We start from the raw sequence: 17038 nt of genomic DNA, 5'->3' as shown, positions 1-17038 counted from the left end.
TTTCTTGCATTTTGCCCTCATATGTTCACAAAGTTGCACACTTAGTGCAACCTCCCCCCCCCCCCCTCTCATATTCCAATAAATTTTCTAAATATGATTAAATGCCTAATCACACTTCTCCCATAAGGTAAAATGAATTTATGCATCTCAATTAAGAAAAAATTAAACAAGAATTTCCAAATACGATGAAGTGCATAAGTTGAACAACTTAATGGAAAATTCTAATTTATTTTACCTTAATTGATTCACAATTTAGATAAAATTATCAACATGTTCTTATAAAGAGAGAAAAAATGAAAAATGAAAATAAATCAAATTCTCATAATTTAAAATTAACTTATCAAATTACATAGTTTAATTTTAACATTTAAAATAAGTTCAATATTCTATTTTTATTTCTTACAAGTACTTATTAAAATTTTATCCAAATTAAATTATTTTTCTTGCACAAACATTGTTAAAAAGTTCATCTAAGTTCAACTTAACCAAGAGTTCAGCCATAACATGAGCAATGAAAAAGTCAAGGAAGAGAAACACTGCTTGCGTGAATAATAATTACCCGATAAGTTGTTTAATCGTAAGTTAAAGCTCGTGTGAGCAGACAGCATAGATTATTTCCTTCACTTTTGCAGTATGGCACCACTTAAAAACATCAGGGTTTAATGCCTAGCGTGCCCGAATATTATTTGCCTACAATATAGTCTTCGGTTTTTCTTCTCATGTAAATGGTGGACTTTATACAACAATCTACCTTCATCGCTAATAATTGCGAGGCGCTGCAAAGTCCAATGACCTAACGCAATTGATGAGTGTTTAAAAAAAATCATGAAAACGGCGAATGCATTTTCACATGGCTTTCCAACAACACTGTATCAGCAACACGAGACAATAATTACGTGAAATCATAGCACACCGTATTAGCTATTATGAAAACAAACCGTAATCCAACCTCTCCAGTACAACAATGACAATTGATACATGTCCATATCCTTTTATAAAACTTTAGATTCTCTGTATTTTTACTAAACCCAGGGCTGACCTCACTACGAAAAGGGAAAAATCAAATAAAAATGTATTTCTATGAAAGACCCCCACACTCAAGGAGAAACAGAAACATATGCAGGTTACTTATCCGCTTGAGATTATTTGTGTTTTGACTTGTCGGCAAACACTTCCGTGTAACATATAGGGCAGGCCTGAAAAAATAGGCGCAGAAGGAAAAGCAAAAATAAAAGTATCTCAGCAGACGTGAAAATTAGCACTAAAAGCACTTATTGAGCTCATGATAACTTGGTAAGTTAGTAGTAAATATCTTGCCTTATTGATGCTAAGCCATTTGTTCCCACAACTAGCATGATAAACATGTTTACATGGCAAGGTGATGCGCTTGTCCCCTCTTTTATATTCCATCTGGCAAATCACACATCTAAACAAGAAGACAAGTCAGATCAATAAATTAGCAGGGAGAACGCAAGTTATAACTTCAAAGCATCAATAATACACGGAGTTTTTAAGTTAATTCCCATCTGGACTGTTTCCAATTCTATATTATATCATACAAGGGAACAAAAGGGAAACAATACTAAACTTGATTCATTTTGTTTTACACGCACTTTATTCTTATTTAAAGATCACGCGAGACAGAATTCTTTGATAAGCTTGATAGAAATTTAACACATAGCATAAGCTTAATAGCAACAATCTAAAATTCCTCAAGATTAATTTGGGCCAAGTAGGTTCAAGAATAAAAAGCAGAAATAATGAAAGGAGAAGAAAAGCAGCATTTGCATTAAAAAAAAACGAGTCCAGAAACCCAAATATCACCTCTCATCCCGTGACTTCTTCCTCAAGAAGAACCCACATTTGTACTTTGACACCGGAAGTGAGGAGATCTGTTCTTGGGTGAGACCACGGCTTTGAGTTCCAACAGCTTCACCCAATTCAAGTAGTTCCTGCAATAAAGGATACCATATTGATGTTGGAAAATAATACACTCAAATATAAGGAGTCTATACTTCCACCCTTTTCTAATTGCTAATTTGCTATCTATACAGATGTTCGCATACTATAATGATTTAAGATCACACTACCATTTGCCACACATTTAATTGAAAAACACGTGCAACTGAGACAATTTTCTAACATAAATATTACCTTGTTAACTTCTATTTTTCTCCAGATTTAATAAACCAGCAGTAGAAGGAAAATAATGGATTTTACCAATTGCAATTAAAATATGTAATGCAATCTAGCTCATAAGGACACATAACTAACTGAGACAATTTTATGAAGTGATTAGGCAAACAATATTTTCCAAGAGAAACCATCTATTGTAGAATAATGTGTACTGTAAAGCATAAAACAACGAAAGACATAAAAATAAACAAGTAACCAAAGTATGTTCCCTTGGTCAAATAATTTCAAGACTAACTATTGTGTATATCTAGAAGATTGACTCCAAAGAAAAAAAATATTTAGTCGCTGTACTTAAGGAAATACTATATAATGCCTAGAAAGAGAAGGAATCCAAGACTCAATCCAACCTCATAGGTCATGTTGTCCGGATCAATATTGTCTTGCCAAATAACCTGCATAATATGGCTTGTTAGATAATCATTTATTGTGATTCGAACCGATGAATGGCTAAAGGTAACTGTATAAACTTCTTTTCAGGCACCAGGAGTCTTGAAGGCAAATACCTGATAATCATTTGAATTACTATGATGTCTTCGAGGACCTGAAAGAAAAGAGACAAAGTTGTTCAAAATGTGAAAAAACATTTTATATGTAGGGTGGTGAAAGGACTCAAAACTATCAGATCTGCAAAAGGGGGTTTGCATGGATATAAATGAAGAGGTCATTAACAGAATCTACTGCCTTGTCTTTGGATTTAAGCTTAAAAAAAGTCCTACAAATATTTGTTCTGAGAAATGGCTACCATATCTGGATGGCTGACCAAAGTGGAACTACTCCTTTAACTCCTTTGTCTCTGTCTATTTCTTTAAGGAGTTGAACAAAGCATTGATAGAGGGGATCAGAGACAGATCCAAAGGGGGACAAGCCTTGTTAGTTCATTACTTTATTTTAAATTTATATGTTCTGAACTAATGTTTACTTCACTTTTGTCACTAAAATACTAAAAGTCTCACACTTCTATCACTTCAATTTTCAGGCTCATTATTTTGACTTCTACATACTTATATTCAATGCAATTATACATGTCCAGGTCCCCCTTAGATGTTTTATAGATCCGTCCCCCAAGAGAACCCAAGTCCATATTTTCCTTGCAACAATAGTTAAAAGCTTCAACATTTATTTCCTTCTTAGCAAAAAGACAGGATAAAGATTAATGAAGAGGTGTAGAGGAAAAGTGAAAATTAAATAAGTCATCTACAAATTAGACAAATATCCATTGTCTAGTTTTAGAAAGATCAGCTAAATTACGGCAAATCCTAAGGATCATATAAAGGGCTTAAGATCATGGCATTGGGATACCTGAATTAATTACTGACTTAGTACAACAACCAGTTTCTCAAACATTATGATGCTCACGAAAAGAATCAGGTGTAGCAGTATAAATTGAGCAGAAATGAACTTTTTAGGAACTTACATATATACCCAAGACTGCATTTCAACACCCAGATATTACTATTGTAATTAATTACTCATAATGTGCATGATGGGCCATTTGTTGTTTCCATTGTTCAAAGGCTAATCTAAAGCCTTTATAAATTTACAAAAATATATTTTCAGATGGATGAAAATCACAAACTTACATTCAATAGAATTGTCTCGTGTGCCAGTGTTTCCACCTTCAACCCATTCTGTGCTTACTGCTGCTGACTGTTCATTGATTGTCAATGAGTTCTCTGAAGGTCTCCTATACTCATCCACCAGAGGTTCGTGATGATTTACCTCATAACCATGACCGTAACGATAGTATGAAGTATTCACTGGTTCAGAAATTCCAAACTTGTAAAAGCTTGAATTTGAAGGGTATGAACTCTCCTGCATATAAATGGAATTTTATGTCTTTACTTTAGAATTATGAATCTTTCTAGTAGCCTATCATTAATAACAAAAGAACAACAACAACAACAACAACAAAGTTTCAGATAAAATAGTGAAACACAGCTACAGGACAGGTTTACATTAAGAAAACAAGATAAGAAGAACAATTTTCATCAAACCAAGGCTTATATGAAATATCTTAAACAGGATATAAATGACAATTTTTGCAGGCACCTGAGCATGTGATGCACCAGAAAAAATGAAGTTGACATGTTCATAGGTGAGACCTTCAAAATATTCGATAAAGCTTCCTGCTGTATTATAGGGATAGCTAATGGTATTGTAATGGAGCTCCATGTGTGGGTTCCAACTCATTTTGAATCCTTTCTGCCAGACAAATAATCTGCAGTCTGCACAGTGAATTCAGGGCAAATTAAATTAGAAGAATCAGTGCAAAGACAATGAAGCACACAAACACAAAACAAAAAAGCTTCAGCACTAACATTAATTATTAATTAATATATACAAACCTATTCTTCAATCTTGACAGATTCACCAAGGCAGATTCGTCTACCTAAGTTGAAGTAATTAACAAAAGACCATCCGCCTCATCTGATTCAGCTACTCCAGAAATGTAAAAACCTGCAGAAGGAAAAAATCACACAGATTTTGTGAGGGAAAATGTCATTAATTCAACCAAGGCTCTTATATCTACAATTATTAATTGCTCAACTCCATCCATTCTAAAAGAAAGAACAATCCAGCATGCCTAATCTAGCAATTTACATCCAGAATCAAGAAATTTCAGAACTAACAAGTGCCGTAAAGAAAAATGACAAAAAATTTGAAACGGCATTAATACCAAAGCTTGCAAAATTTTAGTCAGCAATCAGCCATAACCATCCTTAGCAATCCAATAAGTTGATATGATTATATCAAAATGTGTTTCTTATCAGCTGATCAAAATAGTGCATTCTAAGATCACGCGAAAGTAAGAAAATCTGCGAGATCTCTCCGGAAGAAACAGAGATTCACGGACGAGAATATGAAGAGAGAGAGGAAAATTGTCCTCGCATCTGAACCTATGATTCAGCCTTAGCCTATAAAAATTCTAGCAACGCAGTGACAGCGTATGCCTGAACAAACTATAAATCTTATAGTTATATATATATATATATATATATATATATGGAAACCAAACAAGGCACAAACCCAAGGAGTAGAATACTTGGTTAGAGAGAGAAGCGGAATCACATGAAGTGCGCAATCGAGGCAGAAGAATCTCGCAGCTTCGGAGATCGCAACGGCAGAGGGAAATGTACGGATCAAAACGAGAAAAGCAGCAAGTGCGAAGATCGACAATGACAATTGATGTAAAAAAATGAAATGAGATGAAGAAGCAGAGAGCGAGCGAGCGAGCGAGCGAGAGAGAAGGATTAAGATTCGGAAGGTGAAATTGAAGGAACTGAGACTGACCTAGACTTTCATCGCTTTTGGTGCGAGAGGAGTGATAATGGCGAAATGGCTTCGTCACTCTTCATTTTGTAACTCACTCATTTCACTCTCTCTCTCTCTGCCTTTACGCACTGCGCTGGTGCTGGTTTCACCCACACGCAAACTCCGTTAGATAGAACATGATCACCTGCATCGCACCTTTTCACCAAACGTTAAGGATTTGTCTTTTCATTTTCATTTTCTACCCGTAATAACTGCAGAAAACGAAAAAAATTGGAATTTTGGTGTGATTGATCTTCTTTTTCTTCGGTTGTGTTAATTTCAGATCATAAGATTGATTTTAAACAACCAAAAGTAATTATTATTATAGAAGTACAATATCGAGTCGGTTTTTTTTATTGCTCTATCACATTCTATTTTATTATAAAAATGTCTCGAAAGTGAAATAATGATTTCTTTCTTATATTATCTCGTTATATTTATATTTTAATCATCTAATATAAGCGAAGTAAATTATAGTCGAGGGAAATGTTAGTTTCGTATTTTTTTTTATGTAATTTCAAGTTTTAAAACTGATAAATAAATGAAAGGATAAGAGGGGGAATTAATAATTAATGTAATCATTGCTTGCTGAATAAGGGAAGCATCAAAGAGAAATGGATAGAAATATGGTTTTGTTTGATTTTTAATATTGAAGAGATGAGACGCAGCCATAAGAAAAATTAGATGCGGAAAGGGGTTCCACATGAATCTTGTGGGGTTCTTTGATAGGGACAACCTTAGTTGTTGGCCTATGTTTAGAAAATGAATCTTGTGAAAGCTAAATATGGTTGAAGAAGGATGACCAAACAAAACTGATCCAATTAAGTTGGTATCAGGCCACGATTATAGTGGAGAAGTCTTTCATATGGTCTAAAATGGACCGCAATTAATAACCGTTAGATTAATCTTATTCTTACATCATTACCATGTACCTCTGCACCGTATTTTTTTATCCCTTCATCGGTGGAATTTTTCATCATCGTCTCCTTCATTGCTCCGAGAGTCTCTTCCATGAAGCTCCCAGGCGTAACGACTTAGGAGAAGTGCGACGACGCTGCGGGTGAGGTAGAGCTCTGTCACGGCATCGCTGAAGCAATGAGTTTCCCAGCCAGGAACGCGAGTAATGATCTTGATTAGCAATCAACCTACAACAAAATCTATGCATCATGCATGCTTTCCATTTTCCCACGAAATACAACAATTTAATTTGTTCTATTTCTGGTCTCTTAGACTCTTACAAGGTGAGACACTATGGTGATGAAAATACAACTTTATCTAGAGCAACTATCGTGTTTTGTTTTTTTGGTAAATGAAAAAAAAAAAAAAAAAAAAGGAAAAGCTAACGAACACAACAAGAGTGGAGGTTTAGAGGGATTAGCATGTGTTTGGATGTAGTTTTTCTTTTCCAAGAAAATAAATTATTTTTAAAAGTTTTAAGTATTTTAAAAATAAATTAAATTAACTAAGATTAGACATACACATATTGGAATCATATACAGACCATTGGAGTTCCTTTAGGCAACATTGCTCTACTCAAATTTGTTACCTTGATGTGTGCTTCTTTACATAATATTTTTTCACTCAAATTCGTTGTAAGTTGTCCTAGGTCGTGACAATTTGATTTGGATTGTTGTTAGACAAGTGTCAATCCAGAAGGGAAAATATAAAGGGAAAAGAAGTGTAAAGGAAAGTTTAAGACTATCATGATCATTTTTTTTTGTAACATGAAGTTGTTTATTGTGTTGGTAGTCTTAGGATTACTAATATATGTAACTATTTTAGCTTTGAGTGTGCATATATGAGTTGCTATTGTTTAAGTGTGCATATAAGAGACACCATGTTCAAAAATCTCCGCCGGTTCATTAGTTACTCATTTAATATTTAATCATTCGTAAAGAAAAACGAGCTAGTAAACTAAATTTTTAAAAATATCAGAAAAATTCTTGATGAAAGACCACGAGCTACTGATGTGGATTCATGTCAAGCCGTTTACTTTTTTGAATGTCGTTAGACATGTGATGTGTCATGCATGTTTATGCAAATGATATTATGAGGTCTCTCCTTTGTGAGCAAGTAGTGAATCTTTAGAGTTTGGTCATGACGAGTGTAACGTGAGACCTTTGGAATTGCAGACAAAAAGGAACGTGAGGGGGGTTATATTTATAATGATACTTTTCATTCCTCACTTCATTGCACGCCGGGTTTTTGTATCATTCGCTTCTCAATTATGTTTTGCGTGATTCCCTCACATGCCTGGCAGTCTTTTCCATTTGTTCCTTGTGACTTCTGAGAAGTGTATACACACGTCCCTTTTTTTATTTTGATAGCATTAATTATAACAAGATTATATTTATTTTAAACCACCATTGAAATATGTTTCTAAATATTAATTTAGATATATCTGAATAGACATTAGTGATTACTCAAATTCTAATCTTTGATGAAAATAATTTTTATTAAACTTAAAAAGTCGTAGGAGGCAAAATTTAAGACACATGAAACAAGTGCCTGTCTTGAATCGTAACAGGGACAAGGCCTTGACCTTAGTCTTCCTTAACGATCTTAGATACCAAACCCAATGAGCTCCAACTTCATCGTTAGACTCCACCATTCTTTTAACAAAACATGGCCCATCGAAAGGATATGGATACATCTTTCTACAGTATCATTACCATGTCAAACAAATATTTAGTGCTGATGAGTGATGATCATAATAACCCAATTGGTGACTGTGACTTTGTGAGTAATAGTATCCGTATATATACCTCGCCTGCACCACCTAGTATTCATTATATATTGTAAATTATTCAACAACCACTATTCACTAATATTGTCGACAAGAAGAAACTAATAGATCAATAAGAAATGGAATAAAACCAATATTTCAGTGTTTTCACTTACCATAGCCCTGCGGTACCAATTTTGAGCAAGTGAACGTCACAAAAGGACTTGAATTGAAATGAAAGAGTAGTAGAGGAGAGGAAGGACCTATTTTTCCTCTCTTTTTTTTTTGTGAACTATTTTTTTTCTCATTTTAATGATGAGGCGAGTGGTATATTTATATTAGCATTTAGCATAGATGCTGGTCAGTAATTTTGGGCTTTGATTCTTGCATGAGAATCTATGATTTGATTTTGTAATTATTTGCTTTAATTTTTGTTGTAGGAAGATTATACATGGTTGAAGGAGAAAGCTGGAAAAAGAAAAAAAAAAACAAGCGTAGTTGGACTTGGACGTTTGTTGTGACTCAAGTCGTTCAGTCCAAATTTTGTTCAATATTCTGCCTTCAGTTATGTTGGAATTAGACGGGCCTAGCCTTGAAGCCCAGTAAATAGCCCCAATGACTGTGATGGAAACTTCAAGTATTGTATATTATTTCTTTTAAAATAGCAATATATACCTTTGTATGACTACTTTGTAAATAAAAAATTTCAATTAAAATTTTTAAAATATCATATAAAGAAAGTTAATGGTAAGGATGTAGGTACTAGGAAGTACTAAAATTTTATTTGAGTTAGCACTAAATTTTATAAGCTACCTTATTTTAATAAGTTATTTGAAATAACTTATTTTCTTATAAGATACTAATATAAGTTTGTGTATAAAAAAACTATTTTTGGTTAAATTAACTTATAAATCAGCTGGTCAAAATAGATTATAGGTTATTAAAGTGTCTTATCAAACACACTCCTATAATACTTCACACTTTTAGTCCTTGTTTAATGTGGAGAAAAGTAAGAGGGAGAGAGACAAAGATGGAATTAATATAGATTGTTTGGAGAAGGAGAAATCAAGTGGAAATAATTTTTAAAATCGTGAAATCTGTATTATTTTTTATATATTTTTATTCATCTTTATTTCTTTTCAATTAAACATCTTTAATTTTTACTTTATTTCTCACCTATATTTTTCAACTTTTCTTTTTATTTTCATTCACCCTTTTTTTCCTCTCTACCAAAGAGACCCTTAGAACATGTTTCAGTCTAAAATTGAAGATCACTTAAGTAAGGTGCCAACCTTTGGTGTTATTTTTTTTATTCCAAGAGTTATCCAAATAAAACTCTAACTAATTAAAACACCAAAGCACGTATAGTATTGCACTTAATTAGGTTTTGTCCTAACATTTTGAAAATGAAGTTTTAAATAAGAAATATACCAAATTAACTATTGAAATAAGTGCACTATTTATTTCTTAACATTTAAAAATATTATTTGAAGTCTTATAAGAATTATCAAATGATGATAACTTCAACCTTTGAATGTTATTTTTTTTCATAAATTAAAAAACTTGCAGCATAGGTATCATGTAAAAAATGAGTCAAAAATATAAACGTATTGTAATCTTAAACTATATATATATATATATATATATATATATATATATATATATATATATATATATATATATATATATATATATAATAACTTTCTATATATAATTGGGAAACTCACTGCAAGAATTAGTTCTTTGATTTAAACATAAACCCAAATTCTAGCTATATCTACAACATAATATGACCAACTCTTCCAGCAGAGTTTCCCAAGCTATAAGTGTAGATCTACAACATAAACATTCTTTCTTTAATTCTAGAAAAATTAAAGAAAGAATGTTTTTGACTGTGTACGTAATTGATTTTTAATATAACTCTAAATTCCAAAACTGTCCACTGATAGCTTGTTTCAGTGTTGTGAACAATGAAGCAGACATGGTAGATGAAACAGTCAACATTTGCATGCAAGAGGTGAAAGCAGTATTGGAGACACCGACAGCATCTGCGTGCTTTGAGGAGCCAAGTAGACCACAGCGTGCAAGCCAAAGCAATTGCTGGTTTAAATCCAAAAAAGCATTTATTTGTTTCCCGAGGGATACATAAAATCACAATGTAGTAGTATGTCAAACAAGCAGATTTTTTGTGTTTTCCTCGGAAATATTTCCCAATGCTCAATTGGTTCTTGTTATTCAAGATCATTAAATTAATTCAATATTTTAAAGGCGCCCACTTACTAGTATGAGTTTAATTTGTTTGTATCACTAAGTAGTTTGGTAGACAGGAGAAGATAAATATTAACCAGTATTTTTAATTAGAATATTAATTAAGGAATTAAAAGAAAAAACATTTTTATTATAATACATAAAATCATATTATTTATATTTTTTATGTTCTTTTAAGATCTTCATAATAAATATTTGTTTATTTTTTTAATTGATACTTTAAAAATATTGATTAGCAAGACTCATAATATAATCTTAAAGCTAATTATAATTCACAAGATGATATTTGTTAATTTATTATAATTCTCTCTTTAAGAAATTTAAAAACGATGACTATTTTTCAAGTAGTGTGACTTAAAAACACTCTACAAATTGTCCTGATAATAACTATTGTTTTTCCCTTCTTTAAGAAAAAGAAAAACTATTGTTTCTCCCCAATGGGGGCTACAGGTAGTTTCCGCCTCGTGTGAATATACGGGGATTGTGGTTAGTTGGTAGCGAGGGGATAAGTAGTAACTACGATGACTGACTTCGTGACATTAATTTCTTCCCATATGTGGGTTGGTTAACGTATTATATATTGATAAATACTAGTGCATTTAGTGTATTAATTAAGGAATTAAAAGAAAAAAATATTTTTATGAAGATAAAAGTATAAAAAAAAAGGTTATGAACAATATAATTTTATGTATTTCAATAATTTTTTTTATTTTCTTAATTAATGTCCAAGGAATTTTAATTAGCAAAACTCTTTTATATTTTCTAAAATAAAATCAATAAGAATTAGTGATAATTATAATTTGAAAAGTGTAATTCTAATGTAAAAATATATATTTATTTTTTTAAAATGTATTAAAAGGAGAGAGTAAGAGAGATTTTGTAAGAGATACACATACTAGCATAGTGACATATTTAAGGATATATTGGATTAGAATTTTAAAATAATATTTTAACATAATTATTTTTTGAGAATTTTAAAAATTATGTAGGAATATTATGGCTTATTAGATTTCTTTAAAAGATTTTTATTATAGTTTGGATTTTAATGAATTTATATTATAAGAATTTAAAGAATTTGAAAGAACTTTATAAATTTATAAAATTTAAAAAAATTCGTTAAATTTTAAAAACACATTTAAAATTACAAGAGTTAGTAAAAAATAATAATAAGAGATGACGATGTTTGGATAAAAAAAACAATATAATTTTTAATCTTTTAACAATTATATTGATTTTATCTTTATATCCTTTTATACTAACCTTTTTTGCAATAACATTTTTTCATTCTCACTTTTGGATTTGAATAATAGATTTAAAATTATACGTTAGTTTTTGTTTAATTATTATAATATTTCATGATAAATTTAATGACATGTTTAAAAGGGATACAATAATAAGCATATACTAAAAGAGAATAATGAGAGTGAAAAATTGGTATGAATTTACTAAGTTATGGAGATGAGGAAATTAAGAACGATAATCACAAAAATATTGCTTAAGTAATAGTTAATATAAGAAAAATATAATTAATTAATCTTGACACATATGACAAACATTAATTTAATTTTGAAACAGAGGAAAAGTTAGAGGAGAGAAATATATTTAACATTTTTTCATTCCAAAAAAATAAGAGAAATATATATGACATATATCTTGAAGAATATTAAAAAGAAAAGATGATATATGTGATGAGAGAAAAGAAAATTTGATAACCAATAAAAAAAGAAATAAAAAAATTTAACAAAATCTCAAGGATTTTTGTGAGATTGTATGATAGATATTTTATACTAAAAAATATAATAAAATTCATCAAAATCTTTTTTAATAAATAATTCATCTAAATTTGTATATTTTTTAATATTAAAAGATTAATTTTTATAAATTATAAAAAAACTTAATTAAATACTATCGAATTTTGTTGTATTCTTTAAAAAAATCTTAATTGAATACTACAAAATTTATTTACACTATTTAAAAGTTCTGATTACAATACTTTTTATATAAAAAAAATGTTTCAAAATCCTTTAAAATTATAATCTAATACATTTCTCTTAGTATTATTCGTGCTTCTTTTTATGAAAAAAAATTATATATTTCTATTTATTTGTCATTTTAATATTTTAAGAAAATATTATATATATATATATTACCAATTTAATTCTTTATAGAATAATATTATGGCGTATCATTCAATTTTTTTTTTACATAGTGACACTTACATAACGTAGCATCTGCAGTAGCTCTCCACTCCCATTCATTTTATATATATACATAACGTACGAAGCATCATTATAAACGTTAAACAATAAGTGCAAATTATAACACCAAACAATAATTTCCATAAAATTTTATATTGAATCTGCTCTACCTTTTCCCAAGTGATTTCTTGTCTCCCTCAACTTTATTGGTCTTGCTTTACCAACATTGAATTAATTTCTTCACATCCTTTAACCCTTCACCTAACTCTTTCATTGTGGCTAGCTATATTTTGCTTGTTGAAATCTCAAACTATATCTTCTGCTCACCTTTACTCCCCTCTCCTTCCGCCACTACTACTCCTTCCCTTCCCTTTATTTCCTTTCTGTGCACTCACTTGTCTGTAATTAATAACCTAACCCTTTCTACCCCTGATATCATATACCCTTTTTCTTCCCACTACCCCCTCATCATGACCAATTCCTACACCTCCAATGACCTTAACTTTTGGTTGGACCTCAATTCACCATGTCTTCTCTCCTCTCCTTCTCCTTCTTCCATCAATCCACCATTCTATTTTCCTTCCAATTATCATAATAGTAATAACTACACAAGTGCCATATCTTCTAATACTCATCATCAGTTCCAACCCTCTCCTCCTCAAAGAAAAGCCCTTCCCCTCCTTCATCCAAGACATGAAGAAGAAGAAGATCTTGAATCTTCATTCAGTGTCATGGAAGTGGACAAGAAAAAGAAAGAGCTGAGTTCATCATCTAGTTTCTTGGATGAAGAAGATGCTGCAGTGACTGTGGCCTTACACTTAGGGCTTCCAAGCACGAGTATTGCATCTTCTGCTGATTTAGCTTCTTCAAGCCTATACTCAACAGAGGCTTCTTCAGACAAAGAAGAAGAAGAAGAAAAAGTAGTACTCACTGATGCTTCGGGGCTTCTTCTGTCAAATAGAATTAACAGAGGACAATATTGGATCCCTACTTCTTCTCAGATTCTGATTGGTCCAACACAGTTCCCATGCCCCCTTTGTTTCAAGACGTTCAACAGATACAACAACATGCAGGTTTGTCACCTTTGGTCATTTTGATGATCAATTTCCTTCGATCGAGGAGAATAATAAAATAATCAAGACAATATAGTAATAGTTACCGGTGAATAGAATCATAAGTAGAAGGAAAGAGAATAACTTTCCTTTTTCCTGTTTCTTTATACTCTCCCATACCCCTACTTTCTCCCAGATCTCGTTTTCAGAAAATTTCTCCAAAAAGAAGAAGCTTATTTATGCTAGGCCTTTAGTTGAACTCTTCATATTTCTATGTATAGTATGACTTCAAATTTTCACATGCAAATACAAGAAAATTATTTATTAGTGATTAAATTTAGTGACAAATATGAAATATCCATCACTAATATAAACATTAGTGAAACTTTAGTGATGAATTTTTAAAATTTACATAAATTGATTCATCACTAAAATTAACTTTTTTTTGTAAGTCGACTTAAATTTATCAAATTAGGAGGGAGATTTGTCTGAGTAACGAGTATGGATATATATTTTAGGGTTTTCCCACTTAATATTATTGCATTTCCTTTCCTTTATTTGATGAGCTGCAAGCTACTCGATCTATTACCCCTTTTTCTGTTCAGATAAAAATGAAAACTCTTGCTCCCTCTGGGAAGATCAGTATCCCAATAAATGGCTCAATTATATCCCTTTTTGCACCTTCTTAGTTTTACAAGTAAGAAAAATAGCATGGTTAAGTTGTCTAAATCAAGTGTTTTTTTCCTCATACGTTAATTAATGGTTTATAACATAAAACAAAAAGACACCGACAAGGGAGGCACAGAATGAAACAACATATCAATAGAGTTTCACAAAAATGAATATAATATAAATAACTGTACAAATATTCTCTTGTTGGGCTCCTGCGCGAACTTTTTCTTTAACAGGATGCCCTACACTGTCACCTATTTATTTAATTCCAGAGAGCGTGGTTGATGAACTAGTATCAAAACTTGTTCAAAAGGAGGCAGTTCCTAGTTAGCATACTATTTGGGAGTTAAGCTTTGTAAAGAGAGGAAAAGAGAGTGTATTTTTTTTAATAAATACTCCATTCTCTAATTTAATTATTTTTTAAAATAAAAGAAATTAATTAACATAAACTTTACATGTTATTAATTGATTTATTTATTTTTCTAATTATATAAATCTGTTAATTTAAAATAAAACATTTATCTTTCTCTCCTTTCTCCTTTAAATTCCAACCCAAAAACTTGGCCTACATAGTAAATTAAGTAATTCAAATTCAAAATCCTTACAAAACTATACATGCAACAAATTAAAGGCCTAGTTTGAAGTATTTTTTTTTTTCACAATGCAGTTCGTTGGACAAAACTAATATTTATAGTATATAGAAAACATGTATTCTTGTATGTGTGAGTGTGTCAATGGCTTCCAAATTCTTCTTCATCTAATTATTCTATGCTGTTACGTGATAATAATAAATAACATTGGTGCAAAAATAAACAGATGCATATGTGGGGGCATGGATCTCAATATAGGAAGGGACCAGAGTCCCTAAGGGGAACACAACCCACGGCTATGCTAAGACTTCCTTGCTATTGCTGTGCACCGGGGTGCAAGAACAACATCGACCATCCAAGAGCAAAACCACTCAAAGACTTCAGAACCCTTCAAACTCACTACAAGAGAAAGCATGGGACAAAGCCTTTCGTGTGCAGAAAATGTTGCAAAGCATTTGCTGTGAGGGGTGATTGGAGAACTCACGAAAAGAACTGTGGAAAACGCTGGTATTGCTCTTGTGGGTCTGATTTTAAGCACAAAAGATCTCTTAAGGATCATATCAAGGCATTTGGGTATGGACACACGGCTTGTGGAAATGACTGCAACCTAGATCAAGATGATGATCAAGTGGGCTCTGAAATTGAATAACAAAATTAATTAATTAACGCAATCTTTCCCAGTCGCAGTTTATATGATGTCATGAACACTATGGAACTGTTGATTGTTTCTCATATTTTCACTTTTATTAATTATCTCCTTGAGTCTTGATGATGCATATCAGATTGTAAATGTTCATGTTGTCATTTATTTCTGGTTTTGGTTTCTCTATATATAGTATCTCTCTATAAACATAACCGAGAAGTGGTAATTTGTATTCCAAGATTCAAGATCCATGATCTCCCAGGATTGTACGTCATTGGTTTAATAATTAATAATACCGACAGAATGTTCGTTTAATATAGGTTCCTAGCTCCAAAACATGTAATTCTAACTTGTCATTCCTTTCAAATTAACCTTAATTAGAATTGTAATTATGTCATATTATTACTTTCACACTTATTTTAGAGTAGAAGGAAAAGAGATAAAAAAAAGGAGAAAATGATAAATGTGATAAAAAAGAAATGGAAAAAATGATGAAAGTAAAAGACATTTCATTTCTTTTTTTTTTTAAAAAAAAAAAGAAGACTAGGGAAACCTCCTCTAAATGACACCTAGTGAGAGAAAAAGAGATAAGAGATAAAACTTTTATAATAGATTATATGATGTGATAAAAACATTTATGGAAAAAATAGTAAGGGGTTAATGCATGAAGTGTTTAGGATATGATTGATAGGTAAGAAGAAGGAAAGAAATAGAATGGATGAAAATATATAGTTAGGGACAAGAGAAATAGAGTGAGTAGAAATAAATATGATGATATAAGGTTGCTTTGGTACCAATGAGAGAAAGGAGAGGAGGGAACAGGAGGAAGAGACAAGAAATTTCAAAAGCTTGGTGATTTGATACAAGAGATTAGGGAGGAAATTTTAAAAAAAGTTGGTGGATCCCATGGTAAAAATGAGAAGAATTGGGAAGAATTGTATATAAATAAGTTTCTCTCTAGATTTTTTAGGTTGAATTGGACATGTTACTCATGTTTCTTTCTCTCTCTTCATTTAATATTAGTTTATCTTCTTTTTTTAACCAATCAAACCACTTTAATTTAAGTATTTTTCTTCTTTCCTTCTTACTTATTCTCTCTCATTCTCTTCCTCACAACCAAACTCACCCATAGCTACTTTGGTTTAAGAAAAATAAATAAAAATAATTTACTTAATTAAAACATTTGGTTTTCAAATTCTCGCAATTAGTTGTACTTGATAGGAAAATCAATTGACGTATTTGTACTGTGTGAAGTGCATATCGATTGTTGTTTGGAAAGTAATCGATTATCAGATATCCAAAAGCTGGTTACTTATGAAAATCTATTTTTAGCAGCAATTTAATTATGAACAAAACTAAGATTATTTTTTTGCAAGAAATGT

At 31.2% G+C, this 17038-nt stretch overlaps 2 protein-coding genes across 6 annotated transcripts; one reads left to right on the top strand and one right to left on the bottom strand.

The window, feature by feature from the left end:
• Positions 1–828: 828 nt before the first annotated feature.
• On the bottom strand, positions 829–5764 carry LOC114378296 (E3 ubiquitin-protein ligase BIG BROTHER-like). Of its 5 annotated transcripts, none has more exons than XM_028336867.1 (9): positions 5488–5764; positions 4542–4653; positions 4246–4421; positions 3777–4008; positions 2700–2737; positions 2544–2588; positions 1825–1952; positions 1318–1426; positions 829–1196 (listed from the first exon to the last, which is right to left on the bottom strand). In XM_028336867.1, exons 3-9 carry the CDS (start codon positions 4384–4386, stop codon positions 1143–1145), a joined length of 747 nt encoding a protein of 248 aa, XP_028192668.1. In that variant the 5' UTR covers positions 4387–4421; positions 4542–4653; positions 5488–5764; the 3' UTR covers positions 829–1142. The 5 variants fall into 5 exon arrangements, with proteins under 5 accessions (XP_028192668.1, XP_028192669.1, XP_028192670.1 ...); XM_028336868.1 differs by lacking the exon at positions 5488–5764 and adding an exon at positions 5240–5357; XM_028336869.1 differs by lacking the exon at positions 5488–5764 and adding an exon at positions 5224–5356.
• Positions 5765–12951: 7187 nt separating this feature from the next.
• Positions 12952–15821, top strand: LOC114379665 (zinc finger protein WIP2-like). The gene is made up of 2 exons (XM_028338356.1): positions 12952–13772; positions 15240–15821. Exons 1-2 carry the CDS (start codon positions 13170–13172, stop codon positions 15660–15662), a joined length of 1026 nt encoding a protein of 341 aa, XP_028194157.1. The 5' UTR covers positions 12952–13169; the 3' UTR covers positions 15663–15821.
• Positions 15822–17038: the final 1217 nt, after the last annotated feature.

This window comes from Glycine soja, chromosome 12 (genome assembly GCF_004193775.1).
Source record: "Glycine soja cultivar W05 chromosome 12, ASM419377v2, whole genome shotgun sequence".
NCBI lineage: Eukaryota > Viridiplantae > Streptophyta > Magnoliopsida > Fabales > Fabaceae > Glycine > Glycine soja.
The sequence above is the reverse complement of the archived record's forward strand: the minus strand, read 5'-3'. Positions and strand labels throughout refer to the sequence as shown.

Bases quoted from the DNA above. Each gene is read 5' to 3' on its own strand.
- LOC114378296 (XM_028336867.1), bottom strand. From the start codon at position 4,386: ATGAGTTGGAACCCACACATGGAGCTCCATTACAATACCATTAGCTAT. The intron at 2,738-3,776 runs GTAAGTTTGTGA...CTTTTCTTTCAG, and splicing joins ACGAGACAATTCTATTGAAT to GTCCTCGAAGACATCATAGT. The intron at 2,589-2,699 runs GTATTTGCCTTC...CATATTATGCAG, and splicing joins GTAATTCAAATGATTATCAG to GTTATTTGGCAAGACAATAT.
- LOC114379665 (XM_028338356.1), top strand. From the start codon at position 13,170: ATGACCAATTCCTACACCTCCAATGACCTTAACTTTTGGTTGGACCTC. The intron at 13,773-15,239 runs GTTTGTCACCTT...AAAAATAAACAG, and splicing joins ACAGATACAACAACATGCAG to ATGCATATGTGGGGGCATGG.